This window comes from Ammodytes marinus (assembly GCF_949987685.1).
Source record: "Ammodytes marinus genome assembly, chromosome: 10".
NCBI lineage: Eukaryota > Metazoa > Chordata > Actinopteri > Uranoscopiformes > Ammodytidae > Ammodytes > Ammodytes marinus.
The window spans coordinates 8,586,879-8,604,663 of record NC_137214.1 but is presented as its reverse complement, the minus strand read 5'-3'; the positions used below and the strand labels follow the sequence as shown (position 1 = coordinate 8,604,663).

The window sequence follows — 17,785 nt, the reverse complement described above, 5'->3', positions numbered from 1 at the left end:
ATGGCTGCTTAGCAACCCCTCTCCAGCACAACATAGTCTGAATTAACAGGGTAAAAGCGTGACCGCTGCCTCCTCAAAACAACCAGTCAAGGGTGCTCTCCCATCATCAACGCCTTCTCTCAGCACTGCAGCAATAACAGCCTCTGATTCATTACAACATGGCTTCAAACACACACACACACACACACACACACACACACACACACACACACACACACACACACACACACACACACACACACACACACACACACACACACACAACAAACAAGCTGAAATCAGTGTTGCTGCTGAAGCTGGCTGTGTGTGATGAGGGCAGTGGAGATAAGGGACCTCCTACTTCATATATAAAACAAACAGGTCAATAGTAACACCTTCAGCCTCCAAGATTCAGGTGATCAAGCCTTTTGAATGTGTATGTGAAGGCTTACTGTACACTTCCACATGCATCCTGTGCTGTTTATCTTATACACAAGGGTTATTTGTGACCTACATTCAGCTGCACATATGTGCGCTGACATGAATTGTAAAGCCTTTAATTCAGCTTCTGCATCTGACTTCGCCACAAATTGGATTTTTCACCCAACAGTGCTTGGCTTCACTGTAGTGGAGTGTACTGGTGATGGCTCTATGACAAATTCACTGAGCAGGGGCCCTGAGCAATAGCACACAAGTCCCAAACCCCTGTCCTCCTGCTACTTTAATCCAGAAGAAACTGACTCAGTAATGATGGCTCATCTTTCAGAGGAGTTTCTTCTTTTTCTCATGCTGTGAAAACTGCAAGGAACATGCTCTTTTTAGGGAGGATTTGATACCAGAATGTGCCTCATAATTCAGCATCAAAACTAATATTAAGACTTGTCCATCAATGCATTGTATTATTTTTAAAGTTAACTGGACACGGTAATTTGGGGTATATACGTAGAGGCAGCCTCAAGTGACTTTGGAGCAGATTGAGATCTGTCCATGGTGCTGAATTAGGAATAAACTTGGTCGAATCAATGAGGAAGAGATGAATCAATTATCGTATAGTCACAGTGTTCTAAGTGACAGTGCTACTGTGGCCTGGTGGTTGAAGAAGAGTGCAACTGTCATTTTGGTGTCAGTTGATTTCATTAGAATGTGTACGGGCAGCTGGACAGGTAAGGGAATTGAAGAGTAGTTCAGTATCCCTTAGTTCAGCAGCTCTGTTTACGTGTAACTAACTGGCGATGAGTTTCTGAGCAAGACACTGCATGGGACCCTAACCCTCTCACCCCGTCTCTCTGGATAAGCGCGTCAGCTAAAAGCGTTCAATGTAAATGCAGAAAGCCTCTGTGAAGACTCAGAAGAAGGGATTAAAATCCCTCAATGCTTTGGATGTTATTTAACTGCATTAGAATACCCGAATCCTCTCCGCCAGCTGCACATCGCCCGTGGATATAGATTAAAATTCCACGAATGAAAAAGAAAGAAAGAAAAAAAACATGCACAGATGCACCTTCATCGGTCCACTTTACGTCGATCGCTTTACGCAAATGTCATTTTCCTTTAAGATGATGTAAGACATTACTTCATGGGATGATTTTTTTCTCTCTCTCTCTCTCTCTCTCTCTCTCTCTCTCTCACTCACTCTCTCTCTCTCTCTTGCTCAGCTTGGAGCAACATTATCAGTAAACCTTCTGTCGGACCAAACGTTTCCGCACTCAGCGGTTTGGAGAGATGGGCGCGCGCAGGAACTGTCCCGCTCTCAGCATCTCTCAGCATCCCAGTTGTCAGGAGTGACGCTCAGTGGCAGAACGATGGGACGCGCGCACATTCTTCCATTTATTTGAGTTGACTGAACTATTGGGAGCCAGACGAAAGGCGGTGTGAACCTTTCCCTCAGAAAACTTGCGAGAGAACAAAAAAACGTTTTTACTTTTTTGATGGAGGGTACATTTCACAGTTAAGTAAGGATACTGTTTATTTGAAGTCCCAGTAATGACAGATTATTCGCAGTGGATGTGTGTAACATGATGCGCTCGCTGGTTGTGATAATCGATTCTGTTAAAAGAAAGGATGCAGGCACGTTTACGCACGGGGGTTGTTAAAGGATCTGCTGTACTAGGCACACCTTGGGATTGTTTGTCATGAGACACTGGATGCGAGGACTGCAGCTGGAATCAAGACTATGCTTTGGGTCTGAGTGCATCAACGCCATGCAGCTACACCCCGCACACTGAACTTCTGGGACCTTTACTGAATGCGCTCCGACAACGAGACTCCGATTTCAAAAATGGCACTGAGCGAAAACTGCAAAACGCAACCCGCAAAAGAGCAATGTGTGGCAGTGCAAAACCCTCCATCGGACGTTCTTGAGCTAAACGTGGGTGGTCAGGTGTATTACACCCGCCTTGGCACCTTGACAAGCTTCCCAAATTCCTTACTTGGCAAGCTTTTCTCTAACAAGAAGGGGTCTTCGAATGACTTGGCCCGGGACCTTAGAGGACGTTATTTTATCGACCGAGACGGATTTCTCTTTCGCTATGTATTGGATTACCTTAGAGACAAGCAGGTCGTCCTGCCTGATCACTTCCCCGAGAGAGGAAGGTTGAAAAGAGAGGCGGAATACTTCCAGCTGCCAGATTTGGCCAAACTTTTGTCGTCCGAGGATTCCAAACTCGTTCCGGACGACTCGTGCTACAGTGATTTCGATGATGCGTCGCAGGGCAGCGAGCAGAGGTTTTACGCCTCTTACTCCCTGGACAGGAGGTACGGCTACATCACGGTGGCGTTCAAAGGCGTTTGCGCCGGCAGCGGAGGAGGAGGCAGGGGAGAAAGTCAAAGTGATGCCAAAGCCAAAAAGTTACCGCGGATCTTCATCAGCGGCCGGATCGGCTTGGCCAAAGAGGTGTTCGGAGACGCCCTGAACGAGAACAGGGACGCGGACAGACCGCCGGACCGCTACACCTGCAGGTTTTACCTCAAGTTCAAGCACCTGGAGAGGGCGTTTGACATGCTGTCGGAGAGCGGCTTTCACATCGTGGCCTGCAACTCGTCCCTGACCGCTTCCTCCATTGGCCATTACGCGGATGACAAAGTCTGGTCCAATTACGCACAGTACATCTTCTACCGTGAGTGAAGATTTTAATCCTGCCCCACACTTTCAGACGTGATTGGTGGCTTTGACCTCCAAAAGTAATTAGAATAGACAACATGTTAAACACAGACAACAATCCAATGTAAACTAAAGAGAAATGAGGTGCCCCTTCCTCCGTCCCACCCTTCCTCCCCCCATAAAAATGCATGTAGGCACATCCATCAGAAAGCGTGTTTTTTTTTCTCATTGAGTGCTGTAAAAAGTTTATCCATCTACTTCTACAAAAAAACAAAACATATATTGGTTTCTTATAGTTAAAAATGTAGGGCTGATGTGCAGACAGTGCGGTGTGTTTTCTCACACCGTGCACCAGGAGGCATGCCAGGGTTACAGCACATCCTTCTTGAGTCCTTGCGTCCCCTGCAGTGAGGGGCTGGCTTGAAACTTCTGTTTTTCGGATCCCAGATGAGATGCAAACATGCCCACAGGCCTCAGGGGAGAGTGAGTCACAACGCTGCCACACTTTAGGTACACGTGCATCATGCATAAACTGCTCGGATTCCTATGGGCCATGAATAATATAGAAGCAGTGGGCTGCAACGTTTCACATGAATCACGTAAATGGGCCCAGCTTTTGAAGCCAAAGCTTTTCCTACTTGAAGCCAATGTTTTTTTTTTCAAACAAGCAAATGCCTTAATTAGCTTCAAATACAGTTTGTTCCAGTCTTTGCAGTAGGGAGGAAGTGGAGCATATGGCCTATTAAAAAGCACTTTGTTCATTATTCTGAATGGCTCCCTTTGGAAAAGCAGAAGAACAACCCCCCCAGTGTGTGGGTCAATGTTTGAGGTGTGCAGAGTGCAAGCCGAGACATATGGTTCACCAATGATTTACCAATAGTGCTGTTAATACAGGCTAATTATAACAGAGGGGTCTGCCTTTAAATGCAAGCATGCACATCCATGCAGCGAGTTAAGAGTCATTCCACTTTCTGGAGCGCACAACATATGGTGTGTACTGTAGGTGTTCAACCCCTTCCCCATTAACAGTCCCCGCCCCAGGGCAAAGACATGGTTAAGGTGGGAGGAGGATGTGAAGGAGAGGGGAGAGACAGGGGAGAAACTGCAATAACTACAGCAGCAGATAGGTTAAGACCAGAGGCAGACTTACCATTAGGCAAAGGTAGGCAAGTGCTTTAGGCCCCGAGCTACCAAGGGCCCCACAATCTTAATGTTGAAATATGATTCACTGTCTTTCTAAATATCCATTTTCTTAAATTGTATCAGAAAGCTTAATAATTGTCTCAGCCTAAGTCCCCACTGCATTGGAAGTGATTATACAACATAATAATTCATCAGAAGACATTAGTCGACACACAAATGGTTTGGCGTGCAGAAAAATGAAGATGTGTTAACATAACGATGCTGAAAAGAGGAGGAAGTGTGAGGAAAACTAATTTCTTTTTAAATCAAAACTACAAAAGGTAACAACCTTTTTAATAGCGGCTACTGAAGACAAGAACAAACATCTAAGACTTAAAAGAAGCAGGGCTATTAATACATATTCCTCTTAATGCTTCTAATGTTTATCTTAAACACATTATTATCATGAACTTCCCATTGGATAAATTGTATTTTGCTTTGCTTTGGAAACTTTTTTTTTCAAACTTTTATGCCTTCAAAGACATTTGAAAAAAGGGGGAGAAAAAGCAACGTGCCCCATGCATGTGCTTGCCTTAGTAAATGACTGAATCCGCACTTGGATATGATTTTAGGGAGCCAACTGTGAGGGAAGTAAAGAGCAGATGGAGGAGAGAACGAGAGAGGGATGAGGGAGTAAAAGTTGCATGAGACCTCACTGTGGGGAGAAGGAACTGAAGCAGAAAGAAGAGAGAGAGAGTCAGCGAAGAGCAGAAATAGATTAAAGTAAGTATGAGACATTGAAAGTTCATGGGGACCGAGGGAGCGGAGAGAAAGAACCCTTTTTCTTTTTTGGTGGCACAAAAATTGGGAGACTGGGTTTTCATTAAAAGAGTGAGGGCAAGATGACACACACACATATATAACATATATATAGTCGCGCAGAGTTGGGAGGCACAGGCCCGGCCAGGATGATGGATAGACACATCAAAGGCAGACAGGCGTGAGAGCCCTTCTTGCTTCGCGGCAGCACAGCGGCCCCCTTCGCATCCACTTTTCAAAACTAATACTGTAACCTGATTCTGAATGTGGGACACTGTGTGGCCCAGGGCAGGTAGTCCTATCAACCAAGAGTGCACGTAGACAAGTGCACCTTTGGGCTGGGCACCAAATAGACGTGTTTGTTGTTGTTGTTTGCAGCAGAACATTTCTCTACTCTGTTTTTACCATTTAACCGCAGGCTCATATGGTGTCATAACAGTTCAGAGCATATTTAGGCCTAGATTTCAGCTAGGGGGATGCAGGGGATATGTCCCCCTCAATATTTGTCCCCGCATCATGTATGATTCCTAAAGAAACATCCCAAAACATGAATGGTGTGTTTTGAAAGTGCAGACAGCTTTGGAAAATACAGGTGAATTATCATTTGAAAACAATACAGAATACCTGATCAAGAAATCAAGACATTTCCACCATAAATTGATGCAGTAAAGGCACAAATTGGTGCATAACAGTTAACCAGAATGAAGGAAAGGAAGAGTTTGTATTTTCTGTAGAACGACCGATAAATCCCCATCCCCTCCCCCCCACTTATAATGTTGAGACGGAACCTACGGCCATGTTTCAGAGTGTAAAAAGAGCAATCCGGCGCGCTAAACAAACTGAGAGATTCTCTTCCAGCCTGTCAGTTCCTTTACGTCATCTGTGTCGCTCCTCTCGTTAAATGCATCAGTTTTTCTTTCACCACAGGCCCCACTGACTCAGTACAACTATGGACTGCAGTTTTCAGAAATGCCAACATAATCATTATTTTACTGTGCGCTATCATCTGTTTTAACAGTCAGGGGACTCGTTTCCCCATATAGTTAAGACCAGAGCCGGCCCAAGCCTTCAGGGGGCCCTAAGCGAAATATGATTAGGGGGCCCCTCTCCAATGTTAGCGCTGCTGAAACTATAGATCTTTGTTAAATATCATTCACACACCCAGTGTTTTCCGCTAGTGCCTCCACTGTGCAGCTGTGCGAAAATATTAGACAGCCGAGATTCAGACCCTCCTAGGGTGGTCCGGGGGTATGCCCCCCGTGAGATTTCTTTAACCTTTTTAAAGTGTAATGCATGAATCTGGTGCACTTTGAGAGGAAAATTAAGAGGCTAAATCTGCGAAATTTTGTGTGAACAAATAATTTGGAGACACTGGGTCAGATGAATTAGAAGCTATTGAAGAAGGACACATGGATTTTCCATAAAAATATTAATATAACACAAAACATTATGGAGGGTCCTCTGGGTTGGGCTTGGAGCTCTTTTTCTTTTACGGGACATATTTCTCTGTAATATAAGGAATGCATTAAATGCAGTGAGAGGAACAAAGCAGAAGAACTCTAATGTCCAGCTACTGTATCTTTTTTTCCACAGACGAGGCTGAAATAGGCTATATACTATACACAGTGCGTGGGCAACTGAGGGCAGCCCCATTTCCAATTGTTTTTAAATAAACTCAATACACACTGTGCATGGATGTGAACGTGACATGATCAGATAATTTCGGATTACCTCCCAGATGAACTGATAAAATTTTTAGGCTATTAATTATCTAGACCAAATTTTTTTATTCCTTTTTGATAACCCACATTTGCATAATATGATGTTAATATCAAACACACAAACTCCGCGACCGCTTAGGTTGCTTATGCCTCGGGCCGGCTCTGGTTAAGACACTACACTTTCTATTATTATCATCCATTGTGCAAGATATATGCTGCTGGCTTCCCTGCAGACTTATACAAATGAGTCTTGCAGGAAAAGGGCACACTCCTCGGGAGGCCGCAGTGTCCGAGCATTCATTACCAACCAAGAGTTCTTCGGATGGCTGTGATGAATAATACACATTTGACCGGGTCCGACTAGTTCACCTTTTGAATAAACAACGGAGAGAGAGATAATATATCAAAGCTGATTACTAGCACACACATTATAAAGGGAATGGGAGTGAGAACAGAAGCCAAGTTAATCCATAGGATCAGCTGGTTTGCAGCATCATAGTGCATGGTATTGCATTAACGCGGGGTTAGGTATGAAACAACCAAAATAGATGAAAAGTCAGTCATAATCAAAAAAGTCAGAATTATGAAATGAAAGGTGAACATTTTGATAAATAATTTAAAATCAACAAGATACTGATCCAAAATGATAAGATAGAAAGTCAAAAAACTATTAGTTTCTTAAAGAAATGAGAATTTATTTCTATCTGGACTAACTTTTCATCTTTTCTCTTTTTCTTTTACAAGCAGAGGTGAGCTTCCATTGTGTCTCAGGTCATTTGTCGAGCAAGAAAAGTAGGCCGTTAACAATTAGTCCTTTCAATTGACAGTGTGAACACACACTATCGTTGAAGTGATGAACAACCTTAACCTCCCAGTTGGCGCTTGGGACCATGGTGGCTCCTTATTGCTAATTATCTCCGGGGAACGAGGACAGTGTTGGCTAATTTAAAAGGATCTGGGATCCAAAAATATTCCCTTGTCTCTAGTCATGCTGGATAGATATGCAATTTAAAGAGATGAATGCTGATCTATTTTAAAGGCATATTAAGAAATTAATCACACTGTATATCAAAATAGAAAAAAAACTTTCTTTAAAATTCCTAGATGAAAATGATCTGCCGTCACTGGCAAAAAAAAATCAAAAACCTAAAAAACACACACATTTCCCTTTGACATTAGTTCTTTCACATCAAAGTGGCAGAGCAAATCATCATTGAACAGTAGGACTGGTCACATTAGAGACTGTCTCATCTTTTTCCCATTTGAAAGGCCTGAGTGCAGAAGTTCCTTGTCAAAATGGGGGACACGTTTCGGCGAAGATGGAGAACGATTATACTTTGCCAGGTGTGCTCTGTTAATAGAACAGCGCGGTCTTCATTTGGGCCTGTGAATGAGATGACGTGCGCCCATAATGGCCCCTGAACAATGGCCACAAGGCGGCAGGGACAAGGGAGAGGACCAGGAGGGGAAAGTAATCAATTGCGTGGGATGTAATGGAGGCAAGAGATTGGGCCCCAGCTCCCACAGAGCCATCGGTTGGAGTCTGGAATGGATTGGCAATGCTTATGAGAGATGGATGGTGCTCTCATGAACAACTCTTCCGCCTCTTATAAGAGCACCTGCATGGGCAGAAAGATGAGCAGACGGCCAGGCACGTGCGTGTATGTGCACTACATCAGTTCAAGTAGACAATCGGGCTCACCTTGGGAGTAGATCCGAGCTTATTGAAAAGCTGCAAACGCAAAAAGGAAAAAATACGCTTTTTTAAATCAATCATTCTTTCAGGCAGTGTGCGCTTTTGAGTTTTTAAGGACCATTCTAGTTGGTTTTCGAGTTCTAGTTCTTTGACGAAAAAATATTACTCTTCACACTAGTAGCCTACTAATTATTTTTTCTATAAGCTGTTATTTTTATGCAGTCTCTTAGTTTGCATTTCATATAATTACAGTGTTAAAATGATCTTGCAGACACATGGAACATGCATATGGACATTCACAATCTTAACTCGATGGATTAGTAGTTTTGCTACATCCCTTAATTGGGATTTTGGGGCTAAATAATAACCCAGTCATGCGTGAACTCAGCTCATTCACACTAACCCCTCTCACACTTGTTTGTTCTTGCTTATTGATTGTGTTCTGGGTTGCAGTTCCAGCGCTACACTGCAACGACTGCTGACTCACAAATCAGTCACAGTTGTCGGTGAGTGCCCTTGATCGCCACCAACAAGGATAGCTTTCAAAATGTGTCCCTGCTTATAGTAACTACATTACCAAGGTGAAGACCGACACTTTGATGGATCACCCACATAAATCTCCAGTATGTTCCATTTAAAAACCAGATACACCTGGAATGTAGTTAATTTCTCAGACGTGATTTGAATACGGGCCCCTTGGCCCCCCAGGTCTCCTATTTCTGCACTCTAGCTGTTGGAGAACAGGTATGTAGGCTCTAGCCATCTGACATCTAACACCTTAATGATCCCTCCAGGGACGCCCCTAATGGGTCCTGTGGATGGTGGAACTAAGACTGTGGGCAAGGCTTAGAGGTTTTCTGAAGACAGGGGATCCCATGTGTTGGTTTTGCAGTCCAGCCTATTGAAGAAGTGACTCAGTTGTATTGAATTAGTTTTTCACTAGGGGCCTGACCCCAAATAGTTGAGTACTCCACGATTCCATCAGGGTAGCTGACTCCAACTCGACTGCCAATCTCACAGATGCAAAATGTGGTAATGAAACAAGGATAATTTTATTCCTTTTCCGGCTATATGAGGGGACTGAATGTCTGATTTTACATAGAATTGCTTGGTTTCTCCCAATTAATCATGATACCTGCCCATTGTGGTATAAATAACAGCCCATTAATAATACTGTTAATAAAAATGTGAAAATATCCATGAGCTTTTAGTCTATCTCGTTAGTGTGGGTGATTGGTAAACTAAGATGTATTCTTATGCCAAGCCAAGCCAGCTTTTACTGGAGTTTTCAGTCCATTTGTATGGTGCTGATCAATAAACAGGGAAGAAAACATGTTTCGAATTAGTGGACTATAAAGGCAAGAGTTCACCGATCACCGACTGTGCTAGTGGGACACCACTAGTTTTCACATGGCTCTTGCTCTGTTAAAGGTGGAGTCTGCAATTCTGGAGAGCACTTCTTGTGAAAATCAGTCAGTATCTCCTCATGATCCGCTGTGCATGCGCTGACAAAAGTCTGCTGTTAATACACAGCCTAGGTTCTGTAAACTGGCATCTAAACGAAGAATGAGTAAACAAAGGGGTCCAAACACAGTATGGACAGGTAGAGGATCGTGAGGAGATATTCACAGATTTTGACTAAAAGTAATTTGGACAACAAGCGTTGTCCAGAATCTCTGACTCCACCTTTTAGAGATTATAAAGGCCTGTTGCGGTCTGGTCTTCTGCTTGTCCCAAAGAAGTGTCACATTTTGAGTTATTGAGCGGAGAAATTAAAAAGCGGATCCGAAAGCTTGACGCTCGGCGTTACATGCACTTTCTTTTTCGGCGGCGCTCTTTGAATGTCACCCTCTTGACAGGGCGAGGGGACCAGAATTGGCCCTCTTCTCTCCTCCTGCCCTCTTGAGGCATCATTTAGGTGATGACAGGAGCTTGGCGAACACTCAGGACAGCTTCTCGCTTCGCTCCCCGCCTCGTCCTGCTTAATCAGTGCCAGTGCAGTGTATAGGGAGAGGGTGGGGCTCTGGTCGGGCAGGCCTGTGGGGAGGGAGAGGCTGATATAGACGTTTCAATCTGTCTATGTTGCTTGTTCATCTCCCCGTCAGGCAGACAATCAGCGGGACGCCACCCCTCTGACTCTGGGAGACAGCACCCACTTGTCATCAGCAATCAGCCAGTGAAGCTGTCACTAGATCTCTATGCGTGGAAAGCAGTGTGTTTGGGCCGACGGGGGGGAATAATGGGTCTATATGAAACAATTAAAGCTGGAGTCAGTGATTCTGGAGAATGGTCATTGTCAATATCACTTTTTGTCAAAATGTGTGAATATCTCCTCCTGATCTGCTACCTGTCCATACTGTGTCCGGGCATGTTGCTATAGGTACGCCCTCTTGTTTACACACCCGTTTACAGGGCCAAGGCAGTGTATTAACACCAGATTTTTTTTCAGTACACACACGTTACGGACAGGTAGCAGATCATGAGGTGATATTCACTGATTTTGACAAAGAGTGATTATGTCTACAAGCGTTCCCCCGAATCGCTGACTCTACCTTTAACAAGGTCCTTGGGGGACATGGGTTGCCCCCGATTGTTCCTGGCTGGGTAGGGCTAATTAATATCGACAAATTCAATCGTATGCAGATATTACAGACATCATTATACCTGGCAAGCGAATAGCTGTAGCCATCAACTAGCTGGACACAAAGTGCTGAAGTGAAACCTTTGGCAGCGAAAAGGACAATCTAGGTATAATAGTCCCACCCCGCCCTCCCCCTCCACTTGCCCTGTAAGGACGGTCACTGCCTTCGCAAGACAAGCCATTTTTCTGCTGCAAGGGCACGCTGGCCTAATTCGTGCGCTAACAAGCATGTAAACTACACTCTTCCTGAGGCGCTGGCAGAGTGAAAAAATATTTGTGTAACTGGATATGGGAGCCGGAGATGTAAGAGTGTGTCTAAAAAAACAGAGCGTCTTCCCATGCCTATGAGCTTAACTGGCTGCTGGTATATGCATACTTAAACTGTCAGACAGAATTACCTCTTATACATATAGCTTCTTTTAAGGCTGGTGGTTAATTTCCTCCCCTGCTTTTGTCTATTTTAACAACAGTCTTGGCCACAGAATGGTTATTGCACTAAAACAAAACAGCGATCCAAGCATTTGAAGATGATTCACAGCGCTTAACTTCAAAGGATTCTGTTGTGTTTGGGAAAAGAAAGCAAATGTGTTTATTTCAGAGTTCAAGTTTCCTCGTTATTTTTAACGTAAAAAGCTTTGCATTCACAATTGTTTTAAGTTCATAAATTCAGGGTACAGTTCACATCTCTCTGCTGATGATATTCCAGAGCTGAGTGCGTTCGCTAAGTGTTGAGACCTTCTATATTTGTTCTGTGCCGCTCAACTTTCAGCATATGATCCCGCAGAGCGTCTCTCACATGACACGACTGAAGCACAGCCAAGAGTTGTTCTGCTGTTCAAGAAATAATCAGACAGCCTTGATGAGACCGTTTAGAGGCAGAGACGACAATACTATCTGGCAAGAAACCCACTGACATTTCAATCTGAGTTTGTCGGAAGCATTTTCGCCTTCAGTCCCCATCACGCCCTTCCCTTATTTCGGACATGCTGCCATAATATTTGCCATTTCTAAAACCTCTTTATGAATAAAACGTGTCACTTTCATCTAATATCTTGGCAGTCAATTTCTCATAAAGCCCTGACCTCTCCAAGGTGATGCGTTCACACATCCCTGCTTTATCAAGTTGCAATATGCATGCACAGTGGCATTTCCAGGACATTTTGACTGGGGTGGCCAAGGTGGGAGACAGACCAGAGGGTATGGCCATCACAAACCTGAATGATTCACATGTGATGCTTTATAACCAATGCAAAGATGATTTACAATCCTAAGTCCCCAAATCATGTTAGTATCCATTGTATTTGTAATTTGTTTCAAAACCCGGCTTCAAAACCATGCACGTGCATGGGTGGCACGCTTGTTGCACACACACTTGAGCCATTTTCAAGACCTTTGCTGACCAGCGACCAGCGACCAGTAGTGGCTGCAGTCTTACCATTACTGTAGTAGTTGGAAATTGCAAACTGGTCCTATATCAGTGGATTAGCTGTTATCTGTGTGATGAACGTGGCCAACTAATACCTATCAGAAAAAAAGTAAGGAAGACGAAAAAAATACATACCATCTTTGAACTAGGCTACCTATTAGAAAAAATAAATAAAAAAACGGGGGGGGGGGCGGGGGGAGGGCACAGGGGGCCCAGTAAGATCCACATGCCGCTGTGTGCATGCATCTATCAATCTCAACTCTCTCTCTCTGTCTTTTTATTTATGAGGAGTGCACGTCCTGACCAACCCCTCAGTCTTTTTAATGTGCTTGGAATATGATCTCTTTAGACGGGCAGTATGGATCTGGGAAAAACACATTGCAATCAATGGCTTCCCTGAAAAGATACCAGGGGGAATTACACACACATCCACTTGTTTAAATGAACCCGAGAATGACTGTGTTTCTGACCAGGCTCTCGTTGGTTTCCTGTCCTTAGCTCTGATGGGGATGTGGGAACATCATAGCTTAAAACTGCACCTCGAAACCCAAAAGTGTGCTGTTGCATTCTCGCATCCCAATTTTTATTTTGTTGCTTTATAGGTTATTATGGCTAAAGTCATAGTCCAAGCTACACATAGACATATTGTTTTGTAGAACAAAAAGCGAGCCCAGCTGCTTCCAAGCCCTGTCAGTTGGATTTAATGCAATTCATTCTCCTGCATGCATGGCCTGAACATTTCATGATGCTATTATTGGGTGTTGGCTGGTTCTCTAAACGGGTTGTCCCCACTGGACTCCACCATCCACACCATCCATTTGGAAACAATGCTCGGCTTTCCCTCCTCTTATTCCTCCTCTGGAAATAAAGAGCCTGCATCCATTTGCATCCAACCCACTGGATTCAGCCCTGATTCATTTTCTTGCGGGGGGGAAATTGGCGGACTGATTGGCCTCTTTACTCATGGATTAGCCATTAAAAAGCTGTTAGTGACTCTCTCACTATCGGCCCAATGCAATCATCGCGCCAGAGATAAGATCATTATATACAGTGCGCGCTGAGAGGTTAAACCCCCCCCCTGTGAACTCTGTTCAGTTTAAATTGCTGGAGGTAATGGACAATTTATTGCTCCCTCTGATATATCACCGGTATCGAGTCTATTGTATCATCACATGGGAAAAGGAGGCCATTAAGAGGTTTTTAGAGTGTGTGTACATTAGTTTATTTCTCATGCGCTGTTGTTTATATATGAGCACAGCACATTTCTACCTGTTCGTACGTCATCTGAAGAGACCATAGTTCAGGGATATTTTTAGGGAAGTGAAAGACAGTCTCTGTGCTTGCGTTCTTTACTGGAACGCTTCACAAGACAGCAGGCGGTAAAACAGTACAGTATTTCTGCTTCATAATTAGGAGTGTAGGAGGATGTGAGAAGATACAGATTCTGGAGGAAAAAAACTAAAATCCCCTTACTTACAATGTGGCTCCCTTCTCTTCCAAGCTTCCCAACAGGAGGTGGTGGGGACTCCTGCAGGGCCTGACCCGGTTATGTTACCACCCAGGATGAATTATATTTTCTGTTTACCTGTTTTTTTCCATTGTTGTCCTCCCTGAAGGTAGAAAGCACCTTTACCAACCGATTTGACTGAGTGTCCTGAAAACTAGAAAAAAAAACAATCACACCACCTCCTCAATACAAGGCAGTCAGGTATGGCAGTTGTAATGAGAAATCGCGGAGGCAAAAAGCAGATTGCCTTGGCTCCGAAAAACAAGTTCTTGCCTTGGGGAAATGGAAGAGGTCTGTTATAGGGAAGCGCTAAGGTTTCTGCTTATCAGAGGAAGCAATATGCACAGCCCACCAGCTCTTTGAGATTAAGACACTTTACGGTAAATGTCAGAAGCACAACAGCTTGCATGTTCTTGCTTCTGTACCCCCCAATACTCACACACACACACACACACACACACACGCACACACACACACACACACACACACGCACACACACACTCACGCTCATCTGATATTCGTTTAAAGATATTTGCGTGACATTGAGACTGCTGTGTAGGCATTTGTCAGAATTCGCTTGATCAGGGCAATCGTTTGTCTTGATTAAAGCTTGAATCTGCCACCATACAGACAGCTGGGACATTAGTCTACAGCAGGGCCCTGCACAGACATTTTGGGGACAGGGGCTTAAGCAGAAAAAAGAAGGGCACTCACCTATGCACTATTCCCACCCTTATGTTGTCACACCGCTGCCACCCATAATAACACACTTTGTTCATAACATGGAACATATGTGCAATTGCTCTATCTGACTTAACTGACATGATATAATTGACTATAATTTGATATATAAATATAAATACACTATACTATAGGGGCTCAAGCCACCCTTGAGGCTCTTTGCACGTGCCTATTTTACACTGTGTTTCTGCACGAGTGTCTCGTGACTGAAGGAGTGTCTCGCTGCAGGGGAAGATTAAGCGCATGTGGTAGAAAAAACAACTGACAAATGTATTTGTGTGTGTGCGTGTGTGTGTGTGCGTTTTTCCAGGTGGGCCCTCAAAGTGGCCGTCCTCCCACTGTGACTGCTGCTGCAAGAGCCACAAGAGCGAGCGGGAGGGAGAGAGCGGCACCTCCTTCAACGAGCTCTCCACATCCTGCTCCGAGACCCAGTCGGAGGCCGGCTCCCCCCAGGGCACCGTCATCTGTGGCCCCGTCAGCCGGCAGTCTAAAGTCCAGACCCTGGACCGCCCCATGCCCAAAGGCTCCGGCCACATGATGCAGCAGGCCGAGATGCGGCGCAAGACTGAAATGCTCCGCGTGAGAACCTTCGGCGTGCGCGAACGAGAGGCCAACAAGAGGAAAGCCAACAAGGACAAGATGACGCCCGAGCAGGAGCTGGAGAAATGCATCCAGGACTTCCGGCGCATTAGGATTCCCGAACGCTTTCCCGAGAGGAAGTACATGTGGCAACAGGATCTCCTGAGGAAGTACCGCCTCTAAATGTGAAAAAGAGGAGAGTAGAAAGAGGAGAGATTGTAAGAGTGTAAGGGCCACAGGAGAGAGCAAAAACAATGAGAGGAGGAAGTTGTTTTTTTGTCATTATGCACAGTCGAAATGTAGAGAATAAAGTTGAAACACAATGTCAAGGATAGACTCGACCGTTCAAGACTGCTGTAAAGTTGGAAAAGATGTTGACAGTTTCGAACCTCTGGGATCAATAACTCATAAGCAAAATGTTATTAAAGCACAAACTATACATGTTTGCTATCGTGATGACGCAGACAGTCGGCTACAACCACAGACTGTATATTAAAGGCTACATAAAAAAAAACGAGACGTCCAACTTTACCGCAGTCTGGAACTCTTAAATTCATTTTCAACATTTCAAACTTGTCCACAGAATTGTATTTCAACTTTACTTTGGACATTTCGACTTTTTTCTCAAAATGGATAATAAAAATAACCCTCCTCCTATCATTTTCTTCCCAGGTGGCTTTAATACTCCTCTGTATGGTAGTATACCATATCGTCATCAACCAAGAGTATTAACTGCATAGACAAAAGGACTGCACCCTCTGAGACACAAACTTTAATAGGAAAAAAAAAACTCTATGGCCACTTTTTCCGCCAGCATGACTATAGCTAAGCACAAGTACAAGGCAGTGTGAGTCCTTGATTTGTTAAGTATGCACAGTGTTGTATATGATATGCACATGTGTAAAATCAGGTTACTCCTGTTGGGGCTTACACCACTAACTCCAGAGAGCTGGGAGCCAGGTGTCCTGAAGGCTAGTCCATCTCTAGTTGAAGCAACAAAGCAACCTCAGGGGCAACATCATTTCAATCCATCAACCTAGCACATCCTGTATGTGCAATCGCCCACAATAGCTGTTCTTTTTTATTTCTTTTTCAAAATGGATGTACCCAGATGGTGCCGTGAGTTAGCAATGGGATATCACATGACTCCACTGATGACACATATACTTATATTAGGCATTGATAACGACACTGCATGTCACTTCACCCTTAGCATAATTATGCAATATCAAAAAAACGTACAAATTCACGACTTCGTGTGATAGGTAAAAATGGTGTGTGTGTGTGTGTGTGTGTGTGTGTGTGTGTGTGTGTGTGTGTGTGTGTGTGTGTGTGTGTGTGTGGTGACTAACTTGAGGAAAGCACTGCCTAGATCTGTTTGCCATTGTGAAAAAAATGTTGTCCAATGTTGTCATTATGTGTTGGATAGATGATGTTGTTTAGGTAGAGTATATAATGCCAATGGATGTTTGACTAATCCTTGATTGTAAGTGTGCAAAAAAAAAAAAAAGCTAATAAATGGATTAGAATTGTATTTATTCACAGCGGACATTGGTGTTCTTGTGACGGTTTAGATTGATGTGGAAATTCCAGCTATTTGTCAACCTGAGTATTTTTCTCATGATTGATCAAACTCTTCTTGGGATGGGAAACGCGACCCCAGCACAACAACATGGGCTGCATGGAGCACAAGATGTCTGAAGCTTTTTCTAAATAAACAAGATTTTACTTAAAGGGAAAGGTCAGTATTTTTGAAGCAGGATTGTATGAGCTACTTATGTATAGTTAGTTTACCCTATGGAGATGGTGGTCGGTGCAGTCATTTTAAGGGGTTTGGGAGAAATATCTCCGTAGAACAGTGTTGTTCTGTTGCAGAGGCGGCCAGCAGAAAACACTTTTTTTTCTTCATATACGGTATATAAAGAGTCAACCTAAAAAATAAGTACAGTATATGTTCAATAAATTGTTCGCAAAATGTTATATTTTTCCACTGCTGATTTGCAAACTGATATGCTGCAATGCAGCGGCGCAAGTTGGCGTAGTAATCACCCAAACTCCTTAAAATTACTTTGCTGACCGCCATCTTCAAAGGGTAACAGACCATGCACAAGTAAATCATACAACCCCACTTTGAAGATACTGAACTATCCCTTTAAGTTATTTGAACTGCGTACCAAATGAAAGAAAACATACACAGACCTTCCCTGGATTGGCAGATTTGCTACATGCCTTTTTCGCAGGAATCATTTTGACATTAGGAAAAACACAGGTGGCATAAATCTGTTTAGCTGCTTCAGTTTCAGGATTCTGGTAATGTTCATGCTGGCTCACTGTCATCACAGCTTTACTGGGACAGAAGAAAGCCATATTTAATCTTACTGGTAACACATGCTTTTCCCTTCAAAATGTTTACTTAAGCAAAATAGCCTTTACTAGATAACCACTTGGCATCTG

General features: G+C 43.8%; 1 protein-coding gene across 1 annotated transcript; it reads left to right on the top strand.

The window, feature by feature from the left end:
- Window positions 1-2,257: 2,257 nt before the first annotated feature.
- On the top strand, window positions 2,258-15,514 carry kctd16a (potassium channel tetramerization domain containing 16a; the record flags this gene model as incomplete). The annotated part of the gene is made up of 2 exons (XM_080035384.1): window positions 2,258-3,095; window positions 15,063-15,514. 2 exons carry the CDS (start codon window positions 2,258-2,260, stop codon window positions 15,512-15,514), a joined length of 1,290 nt encoding a protein of 429 aa, XP_079891510.1.
- Between the last annotated feature and the right edge of the window lie 2,271 nt (window positions 15,515-17,785).